At 53.2% G+C, this 19,349-nt stretch overlaps 1 protein-coding gene across 1 annotated transcript in view; it reads left to right on the forward strand.

Moving 5' to 3' along the window:
• The first annotated feature begins 11,639 nt into the window (after positions 1-11,639).
• RNPEPL1 (arginyl aminopeptidase like 1) overlaps positions 11,640-19,349 on the forward strand; it is a 29,053-nt gene continuing 21,343 nt past the window's right edge. The window contains exons 1-2 of the mRNA XM_031968761.1: positions 11,640-12,013; positions 12,258-12,441. Coding sequence (XP_031824621.1) covers positions 11,682-12,013; positions 12,258-12,441 — 516 coding nt within the window. The 5' untranslated portion in view covers positions 11,640-11,681. The remainder of the gene's footprint in view (positions 12,014-12,257; positions 12,442-19,349) is intronic.

The following is a 19,349-nucleotide window of genomic DNA, read 5'->3' on the forward strand; positions in this document are numbered from 1 at the left end:
GGCATCTAATGTGTTGGGTGGATCCCTTATGGAGAATTTCTAGGAGAATATGGAGCAACACTCTTTGCATGGGAAAAAATACCCATGCCAGTGGGATAATAACAATGGTTACTTCAAGCAAAGTATTTTGTGCACGTTACATCATCTGAGCTTCACCGAAACTCCCTGAACCGGCCCATCAGTCCACCCGCAGTGCAGCAGAGCTTGTGGTTTTATGACTTGGAAACACCTCCATCACCACGTGCCTTCTATGACTTCTCATCTTGGAATGTGCTCCCGACTGGGGATCTTCAGAGAATGGCCCATGATTGGGCAACCGAGAAGTGCCAGAAGGACGTTCTGACCCCCTCTTCCTGACTCTACTCGCCATTCAAGTGGCCTCAAAAACACCAGTGTGATTTCCATGAAGAGGTCAGAGCTGGGGATGCCATCAGCCTGTGTTCCCAAGGAGTCGCAGCATCTCAGGCCGATAACATGCCCCCAAATAACTACACACAGCTGTACGTCAACCAACCAACAAGCATTTACTAAATATTTACTGGTGCTGGGCACTAACAATATACAAAGACAAAGATGAAGCCATCCCTGCCTTCAAGGAACTTACATTTAGAGTAGAGAATGTGATGCTTAAAAAAATTAAAATCATTTCTGGGTGATTTAATTACCTTAATAGTAAGAGCAGCAAGTTTATTAACAAAAGAATGATCATTTGGCTGTCTCCCCTAGACCAGAGACCCCCTCATGGCCATTGGCTCACAGTTAGAATGTTCTCGGAAGAGGAGATGTTTCTCAGATGGTCAACTCTGATTGGTTAACAATTAGTGAAAAAATGGATGTTATACTGAGAGAATGGGCTCGATTACAATGAGGACTCGGGGCTATGTGACTTGACTCACCCAAATCTGGGTCAAAGAGACATCAGTTTCCATATCACCTGTATGACGGTTGGGGAACCACATTTCCCCAGCAAATACATTGAGCGGTAATGGACCCATTGATTGAAACTTAGAATTTCTTTTACTGTCTGATTAAGCTGGATAAGAGTGAAGAGAGTTGATTTCTGGATGAGGAAGTAGAAAAGAGGAAAGCCCTTGGTCTTGATATAATGATTTAGTTACTGATACTAATGAGAAAAATAATTTCTCAGAGGAAGAGTGGGGAAAAAAAGCCTTCCTTCTTTTGGAGTTTGCTCATTTTTCCAGCCTATTTTTTCACTTTTAACTCTATGGCGGCAGAGGTCTCTGCTTCTAGGCGGAGGGCGTATCATCCCACGCATCAGAGTTTTTGTGCAGTTATTTTCAGAGCCAATTCTGGGGGTCTGTGAGTTTTCAGTTCTTCCAGGGTGCATTGGTCTAAGGAGAGTTGGGTTTATTCCACTCCCGCTCTCTGGTCTGTGAATGACTAGCAGCACTCCGGAATAGCCTGGACCTGTGATAGGATCCTCTCCTCCCTTGCAATGCAAGCTCTGGTCTGCTATGGCTCTTCCTTAACCTGGGACTGCCTCGTATGGGCTGTGCTGTAGAGTCCTGCCCCAGGACCGACAAAGGGCCCCTATAATCTTCTTCTGAGCAGCGGTAGACCCCCCCCCTTTTACTATCTGTGGGCAGAGATGGAAGCAGCCACTGTCAGTGCTGACACTGACCCCCAAGGCCTGCTTGATCCTGGCCTGGTCTGCTCCAGCACAGCTGGAGATGGTCCATGTTCCATTCTCACTCTGATGGGACAGACCTTTCCCACTGACCTGGGCTGTCTTGGCCTGGAAAATTGTTTCTCCTTGTCTTTCTATGGATTTCGCCCTCCAGAATTTATTTTGAGGCAATGTTTTAAAGGTATTGGGGGGAGGGAATTTGGGAGAGCTCTGGTGAGTCACTCCTCTCCTCCCTTTAGAAAAGAAGACTGGACAAAGAAGGGATGGTTGGAATAAGTGAGTAGTGAAGACCTGGTCCAAGAAATATGGTGACCCCCGAAAATCCCCCCTGAAAATTTTTCTTTCTTTTTTAAAAAATTTATTATAGCTTTTTATTTACAAGTTATATGCATGGGTAATTTTGCAGCATTGACAATTGCCAAACGTTTTGTTCCAATTTTTCCCTTCCTTCCTCCAGATGGCAGATTGACCAATACATGTTAAATATGTTAGAGTATAAATTAAATACAATATTAGTATATGTCTTGGCTTCTTTCAAGGCACTGCCTGGGTACCACCACCGATACTTGTTCTTTCTTGGCACTCTTCCCCCCTGTTCCCCCCCAATTAGAGCTGGAGGAAACCTCAGCTATCAATTCCCTTTAGTAGATAAAGTGGGAATAGGGAACCCTTTAGCTACTCCCTGGTGCACCTGGAATTATTATTGCAATAGCCTTCTTTGGGGGTGGGGGAGGAAGCCTCAGTTTCTCCTCACTTCACTCGATCTCCCCCTCAGCTGCCAATTTGATATTCCTAAAGCTCTTATCTGATGATGTCAACCAATGGCTCTCTATTACCTCCAGGATCAAATATAAAATCCCCTGTTTGGTTTTTAAAATCCTTCCTAACTTGTCCCCTTCCAACCCTTCTAGTTTTCTTATCTTTCACTTTCCTTTACAATCTGGGCTGCTTGCTGCATCTCATCCAAGACACCCCAACGCCCAACTCCATGCATTTTCTTTTTTAAATCAATTTTTATTGATATCTTTTTGTCACTAAGATTTCTCCCTTTTACCTCTCCCTCTCACCTTCCTAAAGAGCCATCCTATGTAACAAATAATATATATTTTTTGCAAATAGTATTTTATTTTTTCAATTACATGTGAAGATGGTAAAACATTTTGATATATTCATATACCATAGTTTACTTAGTCATTCCCCAACCAATACCTTCTTCATTTTTGTATTTGCTACCACAACATGGATGTGTATGGATGTGTAGCAGTACTTTTTGTGTATATGGTGTACATGAGCACTTTCTTCTTAAAAGTGAGTCCAAGAAGTATACTGGAATCTGAGTTAAAGGGCACAGGTATTTTAGTTACTTTATTTCACAATTCGAACAACAAACAAAAAATGAAAATCATCTTTGCCAATTTGCTGGGCGATAGATGAAATCTCAAGATTGCTCTGATTGATGTTTTTCTTGCTTTTAGTGATTTAGAGAGTTCTTTCACTTTTCACTTGCTGTCAGCATTCTTTTTTCTTCCTTAGTTAACTTTCCCTTCTAATCGTAGCTGCATTGAATTTGTTTATGCAAAAGTTGTGCAATCTTTTCAAATATTTTTTAGCAGTTTAAGTAAAACTAGCCTCCTTTCTTTTGCTAAAAGTAGACTTCTTGAGCTGATGGATCAGGGGAATGCCATAGATTTAAGATATTCTTGATTCCAGCAGTGTATTTTGAAGTTTCTCATGTTCTCTTTGTGGACAAAGTGGTTAAATATGGACCGCTGTTGGATTATGCTACTTTGTGGTGGATTTTACAGTTGAGCTAGTTAAGCAGTTATTCTTTTTAAAAATGTATTTTTTATTTTTAAACATTCAGCTTTAAAAACTTTGAATTCCAAATTCTTTCCCTCAAGCCCTTCCCCCATGGAAGCAATATGACATTAATTATACATGTGAAATCATGCAAAATATATTTCCATATTAGTCATGTTGCAAAAAGAAGCAAAAGCCAAAAAAAAAAAAAAAAGTAAAAAAAGTATGTTTTTCACCAGAGTAATGATTAATGATTCTCTCCAGCCTGAGGGCAGTCTCTCCTGGTATGTCATAAGACTTTGTCACTAGCCAGGGCTAGTTCACATTTTTACCAGTGATTTGATTGAGACATCCAATTTTCAAATGATACAAAACTGGAAGGTTTATATCATAGATAAGACCGGGAAGTTCTTAGACTTTTATTTAGGATTATTCTCCAATTCCTGATGAAAAATGTTCTGTTTTTTTGTTTTGTTTTGTTTTGGGGAGGGGGTCAAGGCCCAAGACTTTGGTCTCATCTCCTCATTTTACCTCCAGGCCTTTTCATTGCTTGTGCCCCATGCCTGGAATGCTCTCACTCCTCATGTCTGCCTGCTGACTTTCCAGCTTCTTTCAAGCCCCAACTAAAGTCCTGTGTTCTGGAAAGAAGCTCTTTCAAGTCCTTCTTAAACTTAGAGGATGAGATGGATAGAGAGTATCACAGAAACAATGAATGTGAACTTGGACAGACTTCAAGAGAGAATAGAAAATAGAAGGGCCCGGTGTGCTCTGGTCCATGGGATCATGAAGGACCCAACATGACTGAACAACAAGAAAGAAGAGCTGAAGAAGTATCTTTGCCAAGAAAACCCCGAATGGGGTCACAGAGAGTTGGACATGAATGAGATGGCTGAACATCAACAAGGCTTGCTCGAACCAGCTCTGGGCAAACCTAAGCCATGGGTTACACCATCCTATATCCCAGTTTATTCAGAAATGCTCCAATGGACAGTTCCTGCTTTGTTTCTAGTTGTCTTGTTTTGTTCCCCATCACACACGCACAAACACACACTCACACACACATAAACACACACAAACACACTCACTCACACCCATACACACACACACACACACTCACACCCATACACACAAACACACACACAAACATATACACACACAAACACACACTCACAAATGCTGCTATTATTATTTTGGTATGTGTCTAGTAGTGGGGCTGTTGGGTCAGAGGTTCTGACCAGTGTTCATAGGAGGGTTTATCATCCTGAAGACTCAATATACCTGCCCGATTCTGGGCGCAGCATTCTGCCTCTTTCTGCTTCCATAGGAGGCAATTGTGTCAGGTGGATGAAAGGAGCAATGGTCCCTCACTAACACTGACCTCTAAGATCTTCTCTGGTCCTCAATCTGCTCCTTGATTACTATTAATGCTGCTTCAGGAAGCACAATGACCTTAGGAATCTTAGAATTTATAACTCAAATGGACCCTGGAAGTTATGCAAACCAACTCTCTAATTCTACATAACAAGTGGAGACCCAGAAAGAGGAATTAGCTTTTCCTTGTGTTGGTGTTCACTCTCACCTGGGGTTTTCTTTTCAGAGACACTGGACTGGTTTGCCATTTCCTTCCCTGGCTCGCTTTACAGAGGAGGAAACTGAGGCAAACGAGGTTAAGAGTTCCACAGCTACTGAGTATCTGAGGCCTGATTTGAACTCAGGAAAGTGTCTTCTTGATTCCAGGCCCAGGACTCTATCTGTGGCCCTTTCTGAGGTGAGAGAGACATTAAGTAGCTGGGCCCGGTTTTAGGACTTTAGTCCACTAGGCTGCCTCACTTTACCTGCCTGTCAAAACGTGTTATGCTGCAATGGCTCCTGCAAGTCCATCATTGTTATCTGCCCAGTTTTATCTTGTCCCAGAAGCGCTCCAGGTCATTGCAGACTTACACGAAGCTCTCCAGGCAACCACAGGGTGGACTTTTTGGTACAAAGAGGCCTTGGCTGGGTAATTGTGGGGGACCACCATGCTGAAGTCTAGTCTACAGAGCTGGAGAAAGTGGGTTATAGTGTCACGGGATCAAAAGTGCTGATGTAATGGGGACCTGTTTGTCCTTTCTGCTTTGATGAGTTCTGGTTACCACACCCATATGAATTACATCTTGTGTAACGCGAGTCTCTTACAAGCCTCCTGAGAACTCTAGCCCTGAAACCCTTTCCTACATTTACTAGGTTGAAAGCAGGATATTTTGGGTAATCAAGCAAGCAAATCACGGTCAAAATCCCCACGGGACAATGCTTTCTACTCTTAGACCATAGAAAAACTACACATCAAATAGAAAGCATTTAATTAAGAAAGAATAAAGCTTAAATAATGTTAGACTACACTGAAAGCTAGGGCCTCCCTTGGAAACACAAGTTCCCTTGCAAACTCACCGAAAAGAGCAGTACTGACTCCTCTATGTTCATCTCCCTGTCCTTCCCCTCTTCTCTGAGATGAATTTGGAAGGCCCCTTTTTCACCATAGTTCCTTTCTTAATCCCTTCTCCGTAGAGTCCAGAAGTAAGCTCTCAGCTCTTTTTGGGGCATCCTGGGGAAGCCCTTTCAGAACAATGTTTTTTAAATGCTTAAAATAAAATTACCAAGAAAACCAATTTTATTGAAATACAGCCATCAATTAAAAAAATAGTCCATGGACCCCATTGGGAATCCCTTTAGGGATTCTCTTTAGGACTTCTTGATGGAGGCAGCTGGGTGCTGTGGACAGGCCCTGTTACTGAGTCCAGGGTTCTTTGGTTGTTTCTTGATCCCTCATCCCTTTTGATTTCCTCTCTTTTTCCTTTCAAATTTATACTCTACTCTTTCTTATAGTCTCCTTTGACCCCCAACCACTTCCTCTTCTCTAAGAGAAGTTGGTTTGAGATCAATGGATTGTTTTACAACCCACCTTTCCAGTCTTATTACCCATGAATGCTCTACATTCTGTGATCCAACTAAACTGGCCTGCTCCCGTCCCTGTGCTCTTTCAGGCTACAGGGTGGGAGCCACAGTATATATTATTTCCCTAGTGCTACCCACTTCACTTTGCATCACTTTCATACAAATCTTGCCAAGCTTCTCTGTATTCATCATTTCTTATAGCACAGTCACAGCCCACTGTTCGTTCAGCTATTTCCCAACCACTGGGCATCACTTCCCGCCACCCCGCCAGGTTTTTGCTACCACAAAAAGGGTCACACTAAATATTTTGGTATATACAGAGTCAATGACCTTCCATTTCCTAGGACTGGCATCTCTTGGTCAAAGGGTATGGGTGATTTAGTCACATTTAATTTCAAATTGCTTCCTAGACTGTTTTATTAATTCACAACTCTACCAATAATGCAATAGGGTTTTTCTTTCTACAACTACACAGTATAAACTAGTCCCATCTTTTGTTTTTATTTTCTGGGTGTGAGGTGGAACTGTAGAGTTGTTGGGATTTGCATTTATCTTACTGTTAGTAATTTGGAGCATTCTTTCATTTTATGGACATTTGATTTGTTCTGACGAATTTGATGGAAAGATGTAGGTTAGAAAATAATCAAGATTGGGACAGCTAGTTGGTGCCCTGAAGTCAGGAGAACCTGACTTCAAATCTGGCCTCTAATGAGTAACACTTACTTCCCAGCTGTGTGATCCTGGGCAAGTCACTTAACCCCAATTGCCTCAGGGGGGGAAAAAAGGAAGATTGTGGCTCTTTTCAACAATGAGATGATTCAGGCCAGTTCCAATGGTCTTGTAATAAAGAGAGCTATTATCTACACTCAAAAAAGGAGTGTAGGAACTGAATCACAACATAGTATTTTCACTCTTTTTGTTGTTGTTTGCTTGCATTTTGTTTTCTTTCTCTTTTTTTTTTCCTTTTTGATCTTTTTTTTTCTTGTGCAGCAGGATAACTCTGGAAATACATATAGAAGAATGGTACATATTTAATACATATTTGATTACTTGCTATCTAGGGGAGGGGGTGAGTGAAGGAGTAAACATTTGGAACACAAGGTTTTGTCAGGGCCAATGTTGAAAAACTACCCGTGCATATGTTTTGAAAATAACAAAAGAAATATCTGCTCACATATATTGTATCCAGGATATACTGTGACATATTTAACATGTATAGGACTGCTTGCCATTTAGGGGAGGGGGGAGGGAGGGAGGGAAAAAATCGGAACAGAAGTGAGTGCAAGGGATAATGTTGTAAAAAATTACCCAGGCATGGGCTCTGTCAATAAAAAGTTATTATAATAAAAAAAGAATAACAAAAGAAATAATAAAAATTATTAATAATTTTATTATTAATAAAAAAGAAAATAATGAAGATTCACTGGAGGGACCCAAAGAGGAGTTCAAAGTCATCTCGGAAGGCCTCTAGTGTCCTAAGATTCTGTCTTTCACCGTTTTTGTTTTATATTTTTATCACGGACTGGGATAAAGGAATGAATGGAACTCATTATTGAATTTGCAGATGAAAAACTAGGGCAAGTTGTTGGATGACCGAGTCTCTGTCCAAAATAATCTGTTTGGATTAGTGCGTTGTATTGAACCAAATAACGTGGCCTACTCTGGGGACAAACTTAAAAGTCTTATACTTGGATTTTTAAAAATTCCCCTCATGTGGCTCTGGAGTCAGGAGGATCTGAATTCAAATCTGACCTCAGATAGTTGACACTAACTAGCTGTGTGACCCTGGACCAGTCACTTAACCCCAACTGACACCCCCCCCATACCCCCATACCCCCAGGCATGCACGCTCACACGTACACAAACCCTCCACAAAAAACAATAAAAATCATTCCCCCTCACAAGTCCGAGGTTGGGAGGCAGGATTCTGAAAAGGCCAGAAAAGTTATGGCCTCAAGCACAGGTGAATCAGAGTGAAGGGGAAGCTGCCGGAACTAACCGGGCTCTTAGGTCCCTAAGAGAGAACCAGGAAAGGAAGGTGCTGCCCCACAAAGCGGGGATTCGTTCCAGCCAGGGCTGCATCTTGCTGATCAGCTGGAGAGTGTGCAGAAGTCAGGGAGCCAGAACGGCAAAAGGCGATATCGGGAGCCCTCCAAGGAAGGGAGGCGGCCTGGAGGAGATGCCTCAGGACGACCAGAAGTGCTTGCAAACGCTGAACTTGGGGGGCTTCTCCCCCCTCATGGCCAACTTGCTGCCAAGACCCGCCCATTGCACCTTTCAGCACCTCACTCCAAAATGGCTGCCCCAGCCCCTCCCTCCTCATCTCTGCCTCCCGACTCCTCCAAGATTCAACTCCAAGCAGATCAGTGGCAAAAAGCCTTTTCCAACCTCATCCCTCCCTGCTCCCACTTTCCAGAGCCACTCTCGGAGACGTCTTTACATCTGCTCTTAGAATACCTGGACACAGGGGTCCTCAAGCTACGGCCCGGGGCCAGATGTGGCAGCCGAGGACGTTTATCCCCTCACCCAGGGCTAGGAAGTTTCTTTTTTTAAAGGCCCCAAAACAAAGTGGACTCTAGTCCAGCCTCCAACAGTCTGAGGGACAGAGAACTGGCCCCTATTTAAAAAGTTTGAGGACCCCTGGAGGAGGCTTCATTATCAAGATCCTAGAGTAAGAGCTGGAAGATGGCTCTCCGGCCATCTAGTCTGGCCCCCTCATTTTTATAAAAGGGGAAACCGAGGCCCAAGAAGGTCACAGGCCCTGCGCGAGATCACGCATGTAGCTGGGGTCTGAATTCCAGAAACACCCTCACCAAGATCTCCGTTAAAGTCACTCGGTACACGTGTGGGGGAGGGGTGGGGGTGCTCCTTTGGGGATGCTGGGCCTGGAGGCGGGGGAGGGGCCGCTTCTCTCCTGTCCCATCCCGGGCAGCGCCCTGGCCACAGCAGGAATCTGGGCAAGCTTTGGTGGCTGGAGGGAGCAGGTCGTTCCCTAAAGGTCAGAGCAGGTCGGAGTGAGGTTGGAAAGGGCAGCCATGGACAAGTCCCTTGGACGCCCCACGGATGGGGAGATGCCGCGGTGAGCGGGAAGGGGCCTTGGAAGGAAGTAGGCAGAGGAGGAACCCGAAGCTCAGAGAGATTAAAGGACAGCGTGATGTCATCACACAATCTCAGGCTCAGGGATTTCCCAGTTTTACAGCCTAGGAAACAGCTGAGTCAGACCCTGCGGAGCGGCGTCTCCAGGGTTTCCCCCAGTGACCCCTTCACTAGGAGAACTCACTTCTCCCAGAACCAGTGATGGGAAAGGGCTGGACAGGCCTGTGTCTGCCAGACAAGTCTGCAGAGGGAGCCACAGCCCGCCAGGGAATCTCCCTCACTCCGGCCTGTCAGGCCTTTCCTGCAAATCAGCCTCACAGGGACAGAGGCGGCCTAAAATCTTGGGCTTGGAGTCCCGACACAAATCCAGCCTCTACCTTTCCTAGCCGGGTGACTCCAGGCGAGTCCCATGATCCGCCTGCCTCACTTTCCCCATCTGTAAAAGGGGACAATCCATACTCCCCCTCCCGGGGCTGCTGTGAGGGTCTAATAGTTGTAAGGAGCCTGGCAGGCCCGGAGCCGGGGTCTCCCCTACGTGCTTAGTCCTCTCCTTTAACAGGTGACCAGGCCCTCCCCGGGCGGGATCCGCCACCGGTCACTATGTGTCTAAGGCAGCCCCGGACTCCGCCCCGCCCCTGACGCCGGGCTCTGAACCCCAGAGACCAGACTCTGGCTCCGCAGGGAGGAAGGAGGCCGTGGCTGCCTCTCCCCGGGCAGCTCCAGCAGTTCGCTTTCCAGAGTCAGATCCGAGACTGCATGGCGCCGGCCCGAGCGTGCGTTTGCCTCAGTTTCCTCATCTGTAAAACGGGCCGGAAGGAACTAGCAACCCCGGCCAGGGTCTGTGCGAGAAAGCGCGGAGGGGCCGGGGAGAGCCAGGCGCTGACGGACCCGGAGCGTTTGGTCCCGCGCTGTACAGGAGGGGTTTGTGTGGCTCCTTTCCCGGGCGAGGGACGAGGCTCTGAGGGATCTGCGCCGGGGCCACATGTCTGCGGGAAGGGAGAGTCCCTGGGGCTGGGGCTCGGGCTCCGGGAGCGGGGCCGCCCCCCTCACTGTCTCAGGCGCAGGAAAAACTAGCCGAGCAGGCCCCAGAAGGCCAGGGCGCTTTCCGGCCCAGAAGCGGGGTTCTGAGCGACTTCAGCCGGCCGTGGGGGGGAGTCACAGGGGAAGCCCGGGGAGAGGAGGCCAGGAAGCGGACCACAGGCCGGGAGCCCCCCAGGAGGCTCGTTCGCGGCTCGCCTCGGAGCAGGTCGCTTCCGGTCCGCGTAAAAGGCCGGGCCGGTGAGAGCGGGACCAGACACCCCTCCCCGAGCAGCGGAACCAGGACTCTGGCCCCGGCCCTCGCAGCGCGCCTCCGGCGGGCGGCGGGGAGAGTTTGCTGTGGACGGCCAGAGGTCCCCCGGCCCTAGGACGGCCCCGGCCGCTCTCCGAGCCAGGCCTCCGGGCACCCCTCTAAGGAGGCGGCAGGGCCAGGCCGCGTCCCCGGGCCAGGCCGCGTCCCCGGGCGGCCCCCGAGGCCAGATTGGCCCCAGGAGGCTTCTAAGGAACTTCCGGTTCTGCGAGCTCAGAAGTCCCGGGGCTTTAGGGCCCCAGCAGCCACTCTCGGAGACCCCCGGGCTTCGGGGCCGGTCCGCGAACGTGGAGCCGTGGGAGTGGGCCAGGCGCCGGACGCGCCTCCCCAGAGGCTGGACTTCTCCCGCCTCCTCCTCCTCCTCCTCCTCCCGCTCGCTCACTTCTGCTTCCCTTCCTTCCCTCCTCCCTCGTCCGCCCACTAGGGCGCGCGCGCAGGAGCCCAGGGGAGCGGAGCGGCCACGAAGCTCCGCGGGGAAGCGGACCCGGGAGTCCGGGCCCGGAGCGGATCCATCTCTGCGCGCCAGACTGCCCGGGATGGTCTGAGCAGGCCGGCCGGCCCCTGCCTCCTCCTCCCCGGCGGGCGCCCTTCCCCCACCCCGCAGGCCAGCAGCCCGCCCCGCGCCCCGCCCCCCCGCCTCCCGGCCCGCCCCCCGGCCCCCGGCCCCGCCCCGCCCCGCCCCGCCCGGCCCCGGCCCCGGCCCGGCCCCGGCTCCCTCCGGAAGGCCCTGCCCGCCCATGGGTTTCACGCCAGCGCCGGCCCCGGCCCGCTCCCGGCCGCCGGCCCCGGCCCCGGCCCCGGCTCCGGCCCCGCCCCGCCCCGCGCCCCCGGCTCCGGCTCCGGTCCCGGCCCCGGCCCATGGCGGCCCAGTGCTGCTGCCGCAAGGGACCGGGGGCCGCGGGGCCCGAGTCTGCAGCGGCGGCGGCTGCTTCCGCGGCGGCCGCGGCCCCGGCGGCCGCCCCGGACGTGGCCTCGGCCGCCAGCTCGCAGCTCTTCCGCCTGCGCCATCTGCAGCTGGGGCTCGAGCTGCGACCGACCGCGCGGGAGCTGGCCGGCTGCCTGGTGCTGGAGCTGTGCGCGCTGCGGCCCGGGCCCCCGGCGCTCGTGCTCGACGTGCACCCCGCCGTGCGCCTGCACTCGGCCGCCTACCGGCCCGCGGCGCCCGGCCAGCCGCCCTGCGCCTTCGCCTTCGCGCCCGACCCGGACCCGGGCCTGGGCCCCGAGCCCCGCTGCGCCCCGGACCGCGCCGAGCCGGCCGCCCCCGCGCTCGGACCCGCTCCGGACGCCTGCCCGCCGCCCGGCCTCGGGCTCGGACGCCCCCCCGGCGCCGGCCAGCCGCCCGACCCTGCGTTCGGATCCTGCCTCGACGCCGGCCAGCCGCCGGACCCCGCGCCCGGACGCCCCCCCGACGCCGGCCTGCCTCCGGATCCCGGCCCCTGCGCCCGGGTCCCCACCCCCTCCCACCTTCCCGGGCGCGCCGCCGGGGCCCTGCCACCCTCTGCTCTTCCGGGTGGAGCCCTTCACGGACTACGGCTCGTCGCTGACCATCAGCCTCCCCGGCGCGCTGCAGCCCCACCAGCCCTTCCACTCGGTGCGCTACCCAGCACGCCCCCCCGTGGTGGGGAGGGGCACCGGCCTGGGGGAGGGGGTCCCAGGCCGGCTGGCCCTCGCTCCGGCGCTGGGGGAGGAGGGGGGCCGGGGGGGGGGAGGGGCCAGGCAGCCCGCCCCTCCTCCAGGCGCTGGGGGAGGGGGGGCAGGCCGGGGGGCGGGAGGGGAGGGGCCCGGCCTGGGGGCGGGAGGGGAGGGGCACCGGCCGGGGGGGGGCGGGAGGGGCCGGGCAGTGACCGCCCCTCCCTCCCAGGCGCTGGGGAGGGAGGGAGGGGCCCGGCCTGGGGGGGCAGGAGGGAAGGGCCCGGCCGGGGGCGGGAGGGGGGAGGGGCACCGGCCGGGGGCAGGGGGGAGGGGGCCCCCGGGGGGCGGGGGGAGGGGGCCCGGCCGGGGGGCGGGGGGGAGGGGCACCGGCCTGGGGGGCCGGGGCGCGCCCCCCTCCCTCCAGGCGCGGGGGGGAGGGGGTGGCGGCCGGCGCTGGACCCAGCTCCCCTTCTCGGCGGCCGGGCCCCCCCCGCCCCGCCCCTGTTTTTTTGAGAAGGCCAGGGCCCTCGACTAAGCGTCCCGGGCCTCGGGGGCCGCGCCCTGGGCTTTTAAAGGGAGGCCCGCTGGTGGGGGGCTCCCTGAAGGTCAGACAGGCAGCTGCTGCAGCAGCCCCGGACCTGGCTCCCAGTCCCGGGGCTCTCTGGCCTGGGCGGGGCTGGGTTTGCCCCGGAGCCGGGAGGGCCCAGGGCTCGCTGCGGCCGCTCCTGCCCCTGCCCGGAGGAGGCCCGGGCTCCCAGGGGTAAGGGGCAGGGGAGGGGCTGCGTCGCACTTTGACAGGCCTGCGGTGCCTTGCCTTCCCCTGCCCGGATCCCCAGGGCCTTGCAGGCGGGGGCAAACAGACCTCCTGCAATCCCAGCCTCCCCTGGGCCTGAGAGGGCCCGGTGGAGCCAGGCAGGCCCCAGCCCCCCTCCATGGGGGCAAAGCCCTCCCGGGGCGTCCCCGCCCCCAAGGCAGGTTTCAGACCTCCATGGGGGGACTTGGGGCTCGCAGTTTCTCGGAAGCGGGGGGCAGGGGGCAGCATTTGGCTCCCTGGGGAGGGAGGGAGCCTGGGCCGCCCCTCCCCCGGGCCGTTCTCCAGACTGGAAGGGTTTTATGAAGGGCTTGCTGTTGGAGGGGGAGGCGCCGGGTGGTACCGGCCCGGCCCTCCTCGGGCGTGGGGAAGCGCGGCCCGGCTGCCCCCATCTAGACTAGCCTGGCGTGGGCTGGAAGGCGGGGCGCCTGGGCAACACCCACCGCGTCCGAGCGGAGACACCGGCGGGGCGGGACCCTCCTGCGGCCGCTGGCGCCCACCCCCGCGGGCTGGATTCTGCGCCGAGTCCCGAGCGGGGCAGCTTCGGGGAGGCTGTGGGTCTGAGGCGGGCCGGGGCGCTGGAGCGGAGGAGCCCCCCAGGGGGTTTGGGGGTCACGGAAATCTGACCCGCCTTTGTACCGGTGGGAAACCAGCAGGGGCAGCGTCCTGGGGGCGGGGCAGCTGGGCCCCAGGCCAGAAGGTTCCTCTCACTTTGCAGACAGGGAGGCTGAGACCCAGCGGTTTAAGCTCACCGAGATGGGGAGCAACTGGCGGGGTTTGGCCCCGACGCTTTGCCGCATTTCGCCCCGGAGTGGAGGAGCCTTCTCTGGGTTTGCTGGCCTAGGAGCAAGGTCTGGGAGAGGGGCAGCCCGGTCCCGGGCAGCGAGGTGGGGCCAGCGAGCAGGCGAGGTCGGGCCTCTGCGCTGGGCAGCCCTGGGAGTGGCAGCGGGTCCGGAGGGGGCTGAGCAGCTTCCGAGCCGGGCAGGGCAGGCCCCGACCAGCGGCTCCTCCGCTGGCCTCTGTGGCCCCGTCGCTTCTTCCGCTCCGCCGGCTCTGCGTTCCAGGACCAGGCAGGCCAAGCCAGGAAGGACCCACTGAAATCCGGATGTGGAGAGGGAGAAGGGGAGGAAGTCCGCAAGTTTAATCCTCATCTCACTCCTAGAGGCCCCTATCATTATCCCCGCTCTACTCTTGAGGAAACCGAAACACGATTATCTTGTCCAGGGTCACAAAGCCGATAAACACCTTAGGCCGAATTCGAACTCAGGTCTTCCTAACTCCCCTCGGCCCATCTGTGTTTCAGACTTGATGGTAAAACTTGATGGCCTCCAAGGTCCCTTCTCATTCCGGGGGGAGGAGCCTGAAGTTCTGAAATATTGTAAAAGGCACCCCCTGAGCAGTCGCGGCTTGAGATGAGGCTCCCCCCGCCCGCATCCCCCTTGTGCTAGCGCCTGGCACAGGGGTTCTTCCTTTAGTCGGACAGTTTAGTGAGTTTGCTGCTAAGGAAACTCCCTTTCCCGGGTACAGCAGCAGCTTCTAGTCTTAGAACACTGAGAAGGTAACAGCCAAGTGTCCTCCGGGCTCCGTGACTGCCGGCCAGGGCTCAGGTCCGGCCGGCGTTGGCGGGCCCTTGCCCTGGGCCTGGCTCCTCTTCACATAAATGTTGCTTATGTAAAAATCCCAGGTCTGAGGTTTTAATAACTGAGCCGTCCATTTAGAAAACAAAAGCCTTCACCCTGAAATAGGCCCTCCTGATGAATTCCCTCAGTAGTCCTGAGCATCTCGGACAGCTCCCTCGTGCATGACAAACCCTTTCCTTCTTCTTCTGACAAAAGAAAGGGGGTTGGGCTCCTTTGGTGGCTCGGCTCCTCTGAGCTGCTCGGGGTTTAGGGGGCACCCGTCTCTGGTACCCAGCTGCTTCTGGCATTCGTGCCTGCCTGGCGCGGGCCACCCCAAGCAGGGAGGAGAGATCTTGTTTCCTTTAGGAGGGTGGCCACCCAGAATTTGTCGTATGTTGTTCACTAGAAGCTTTTTAAAGGCTCTCAAAAGGGAGGGGCCTGGAGACCCTGGACCGTAAGACCCCAGTTCCATTTTCCAGGGGCCGACCGGGAGACACCGGGGACCGGGCAGATGCTGACAAACATTTGGGTGAACTCTCGTACGGGAAGAACTTGAGCTTGACCCTCTCAAGGTGTTTTGGGAAGGAGGGGTCTCGGTGCACAGATAAAAGCTAATATCAGGAATGAATGTGAGGTGGACTCGGGTGTAGATGGTGGAGGCTTCCCGACGGGCCCAGATCGCTTGGGAGGAAAGGGTGGTTTTCCAATCACTTCGTCCTGGGCGCTGTGCCAGGTGGTGAGCTGGGTGCCCAGATACGAGGACAGAGCGAAACCGTTCCCGTCTGCGAGGGGTGTAGGTTCTGCCCACCTAGCGCTCAACCACAAAACATCTATGTAGCCCTGCCGGGATCCAGATACTTTGGTGTGTAGATACAGTGACAAAAACTGAAACATCCTGTCTTTAGGGGAGAACACTATTAAAAAAACCTAAATCTATGCAGAGTGATAAAACGTCATTTCAGGAGAGAGACTTTATAGCTAAGGAAATCTGGCTTAGCATTGTTCAGGCCGGTGAGTGTGATAGTGCAGAAGACCCAATTCTGTCATTTTACAGATAGAGAAACTGAGGCCCAAGGACTGGAACTTACTAGTCCAAGGTCACATGACTGGTGAGCATCCGAGCAGACAATTTTCTAGATACTCCGTGTTCCTGGTACCTATTAGAGTTTGGTTTTCTTTTTCCCTCCTGGGCCCCATATGGCTGGTATATTCTTAATGGAAGACACGGCCTGGCCCTTCCTTTTCTGGCTCAGAGGAATTCATTTTTGCCCCTTCTGATGGTCTGAAAAGAAGTCATGAGACACGGCCACGTGGCCGCCGGGGGCAGGCTTCATGTTCCCTGCTGCCGCCACCCTACTTTCGTTTGGTCTTGGGCACCACTCCCTCCGTGTGCCCAAAGGCAAAGGATAGGTGGGGCTGCTGGTAAGTAGGCCTGCCGCCCATCCCTTCCATGACTCCACAAGTCCCCTGGCACACATCTTCCGCTCCCCCTCCGAGCCTCTCCGGATTCCACGGAGACCTTCGGCCTCCCGAATCTGGACCAATCGGAGGCTGACGACCCCTTCCCTTCAGCCGACGATACAGCGTCTTGTTTTGTTGTTTTCCTTGAAAGTGGAAAAATTCCTCTCATTCCTAGAAGCCAGAGCCTTTGTGGCCAGCCTCTTAAAAGCATAATGTTCCCCGTCCTGAGGCTCTCTGGGACAGTGTGGCAGTGCCAGGCCCTTGGTTTGTGCTAGCAGTAAGGGCTGGCACTACCCGGTAAATGTTCAGTGGCTTGTGCCAAGCCTCGCTGGCTGTGTGGCCTTCAGTGCACCCGTGACGGCAGAGATTGGCCCTGGAAGGGAACGAGATTTCTGGGTAGGGAGGAGTATGCAGGATGAGGGCGATATTGCAGGCGTGGGTTTCCACGAAGAGCATTTCTGGCTTCCTGACTTGCTCACCGTCCAAAAGCGTCCCGTGCAGCTGCTACCGACAATTAAGTCGGTGTGAGAGGAGAGAAAGGGCCACAAACCCTCAGTCGGAGGGAGCTCAGAGCTGGCCCGCTTTTGCAATATTCCCAACAAGTGATCTCTGACCTTTGCTTGAAGGCCTCTGGTGAAGGGGAATCCACTGTGTCCACTTCCACTTCGGGACAGCTCTGCTTGCCAGAAACGCTTTCCTTTTCCCTTTTCAGCCCCTGGATCAGACTCCTTATGTCCTGAGTCTTTTTGGACAAACTGCCGTCTCTTCAGCTCTTCCATTAGGACAGCAGGAGAAATTATCAAATGCTTTGAAAAAGCCCAAGTAGACTAGATGGCATTCTCTAATCTCCCCTGTTTAAAAAGGTAATAAAGTTAGTCTGGCACGACCCGGCCTTGATTAAGCCACTTCCCTTCCTGAATGTTCTCTGACCATCCCTTTCTAATAAGTTCTAGAATTTTTCCAGTATTTGAAGTCACCCTCGATGGTCTATAATTGCAGCCTCCATTTTCTTCTCCTTTAAAAAACAATTTTAAATTGGTGCCTTAATCTTCCTCCAAACTCTTCTTTGGCCCCGTGTTCTCTCGTCAGTTTTTTCAGTAACCTGGGATCTAGTTCACTTGAAATCATTAAGGGAAGTCAGATGCTCCCTTTCTGTCTCTCTGCTCATCTTGAACCTCATCTCCCCGTTATCTGCTTTTATTTTATCCTTTTGGCAGGGAGAACCAGAATGATCTATGCACTGAGCAGCCCTGCCTTCTCCTCATCCATCGCCACTGTCCTCTTCACCACGGGGAGGTGTCCCGTCCCTCCTCAGAGCCCCTTTCTCCAGGGTAGCTCAAACCCTCCTTCAACCTACCTCCTCCCATCCCCCTGCCTTGATGTTATTAATTTTCTTCACCAGCCTTAGTGCTTTATTATACCTGACACTGTTCTCACAGGCCTGGGTCAGCCTCTGTTATGGGCCCTCAGTTCTCTCTCTTATATTTTATTTACTTATTTCTTTGGGCGGATTCATTTGGTCTTTTGAAAGATGAAAACGTTAAAGCAAATCACAAACTGATTATCTACTCCATCCTGGGGAAGTACAGGTAATGGGAGCCCCCTCTCATGGCTCTGTCCATCCCATCCAGGCTTGTGATCTGTTTTCTCAACTTCTCCTCAATTTCACGTTTCTTCCCAGTCTATCCCAGTGACAGTCTCAGTACTATTCTTACCTCCATTAATTAACCCGAACATTCTCCACAATGCTTTTCTTCCTCGGTTTCTGGATTTCTCCACAGAAGCAGATCTTTGGTTTAATTACATGATTGTAAAGAGTCTGAGCTAGGATCAGAGACAGAGACCGAGCCAGCCAGAGAAAGAGAGACAAAGATAGACAGACACCCAGAGAGATTCTTTTTGCTCACTTCTCTGCTGCGGGTAGGGGAGTGTGAGAGAATATATGACCAAACAAATCTAGTAGGAGGGGAAAAAATGAGAGAAGGGAGCACAACCAGAGAAGGTGGTTCTTGTTTTTGTTTGTCCCTCGTTCTCAGGGATGACCGTGAGATGCATGGGAGACTGTGCAAAGTCACCAGCCTCACTTTCTCCTCTGGAGCCATGATCTATCAGGGGATTTCCCCAAGAAATTGCTTCTGAAAAGTGGCAGGGGAGCGTGTGTGTGTGTGTGTGTGTGTGTGTGTGTGATCACAGACATAGAGAATGGTCTAGAATGGAGCATTCTTGGAGGGCTCCAATATGGAAGCATATTATGGGGTCCTCCATTGGCTGACTACCTCGTATTTTACCCCCAAGGCAATGGGGAGCCACAGTGACATGGTCAGACCTGTGCCACAAGCAGATTCTTTTAGCAGTTACAAAAGTGTGGGAGACCAGGTAGGAGTGATAAGGGTTTAGGGGAGGGTGGTGGGCCTGTGAGTGCAGAGAAGGGGAGCGATGTAAGAAATGCTGTGACTGGATGGTGGGGCTCATAGGAAATAGAATGAAATAATAAGCTTAAAGTTGAAAGGACGTTTGGAATCCTTTGGGGGTGGCCCCCTCATTTTACAGATTAGGAAAACTGAGGCACAGAGAGGTTTAAGGGACTTGTCCTGGAGTCACGCAGTTGGTGAGTGTCTGAGATGGGAATCGAGATGGGTCTTTCTTGCTCCAAAGCCAGAGCTCTCTCTGCTGACTCTAGAGCCGATGAGACGGTAACTGTTTGGATGGAGGCGGTATCGGAGAAGGAGTCAAGGATGGCTCCAGCTTGTGAACTAGGGGACTGTGAGGGGAGCGAGGTGAGTCTGGCAGAGGGCTGGTGAGAAGGTCACGAGTTGTGCTCCAGACAGGCTTGGTTGGCATCCCCTGCAGGACACGCGAGACCGGTCACCAGGCCTGGAGTGGGCGGCAGAGAGATTAGGGCTGATGCTTTGGGCCTGGATCTTATGGGCAGAGAGACCCTGATTGAATCGGTGGGAGCCACAGAGATTCCTGAGACAGGAGAGAAAGAGGGAAAAGAGAAAT

This window comes from Sarcophilus harrisii, chromosome 4 (genome assembly GCF_902635505.1).
Source record: "Sarcophilus harrisii chromosome 4, mSarHar1.11, whole genome shotgun sequence".
NCBI classification, from domain to species: Eukaryota; Metazoa; Chordata; class Mammalia; order Dasyuromorphia; family Dasyuridae; genus Sarcophilus; species Sarcophilus harrisii.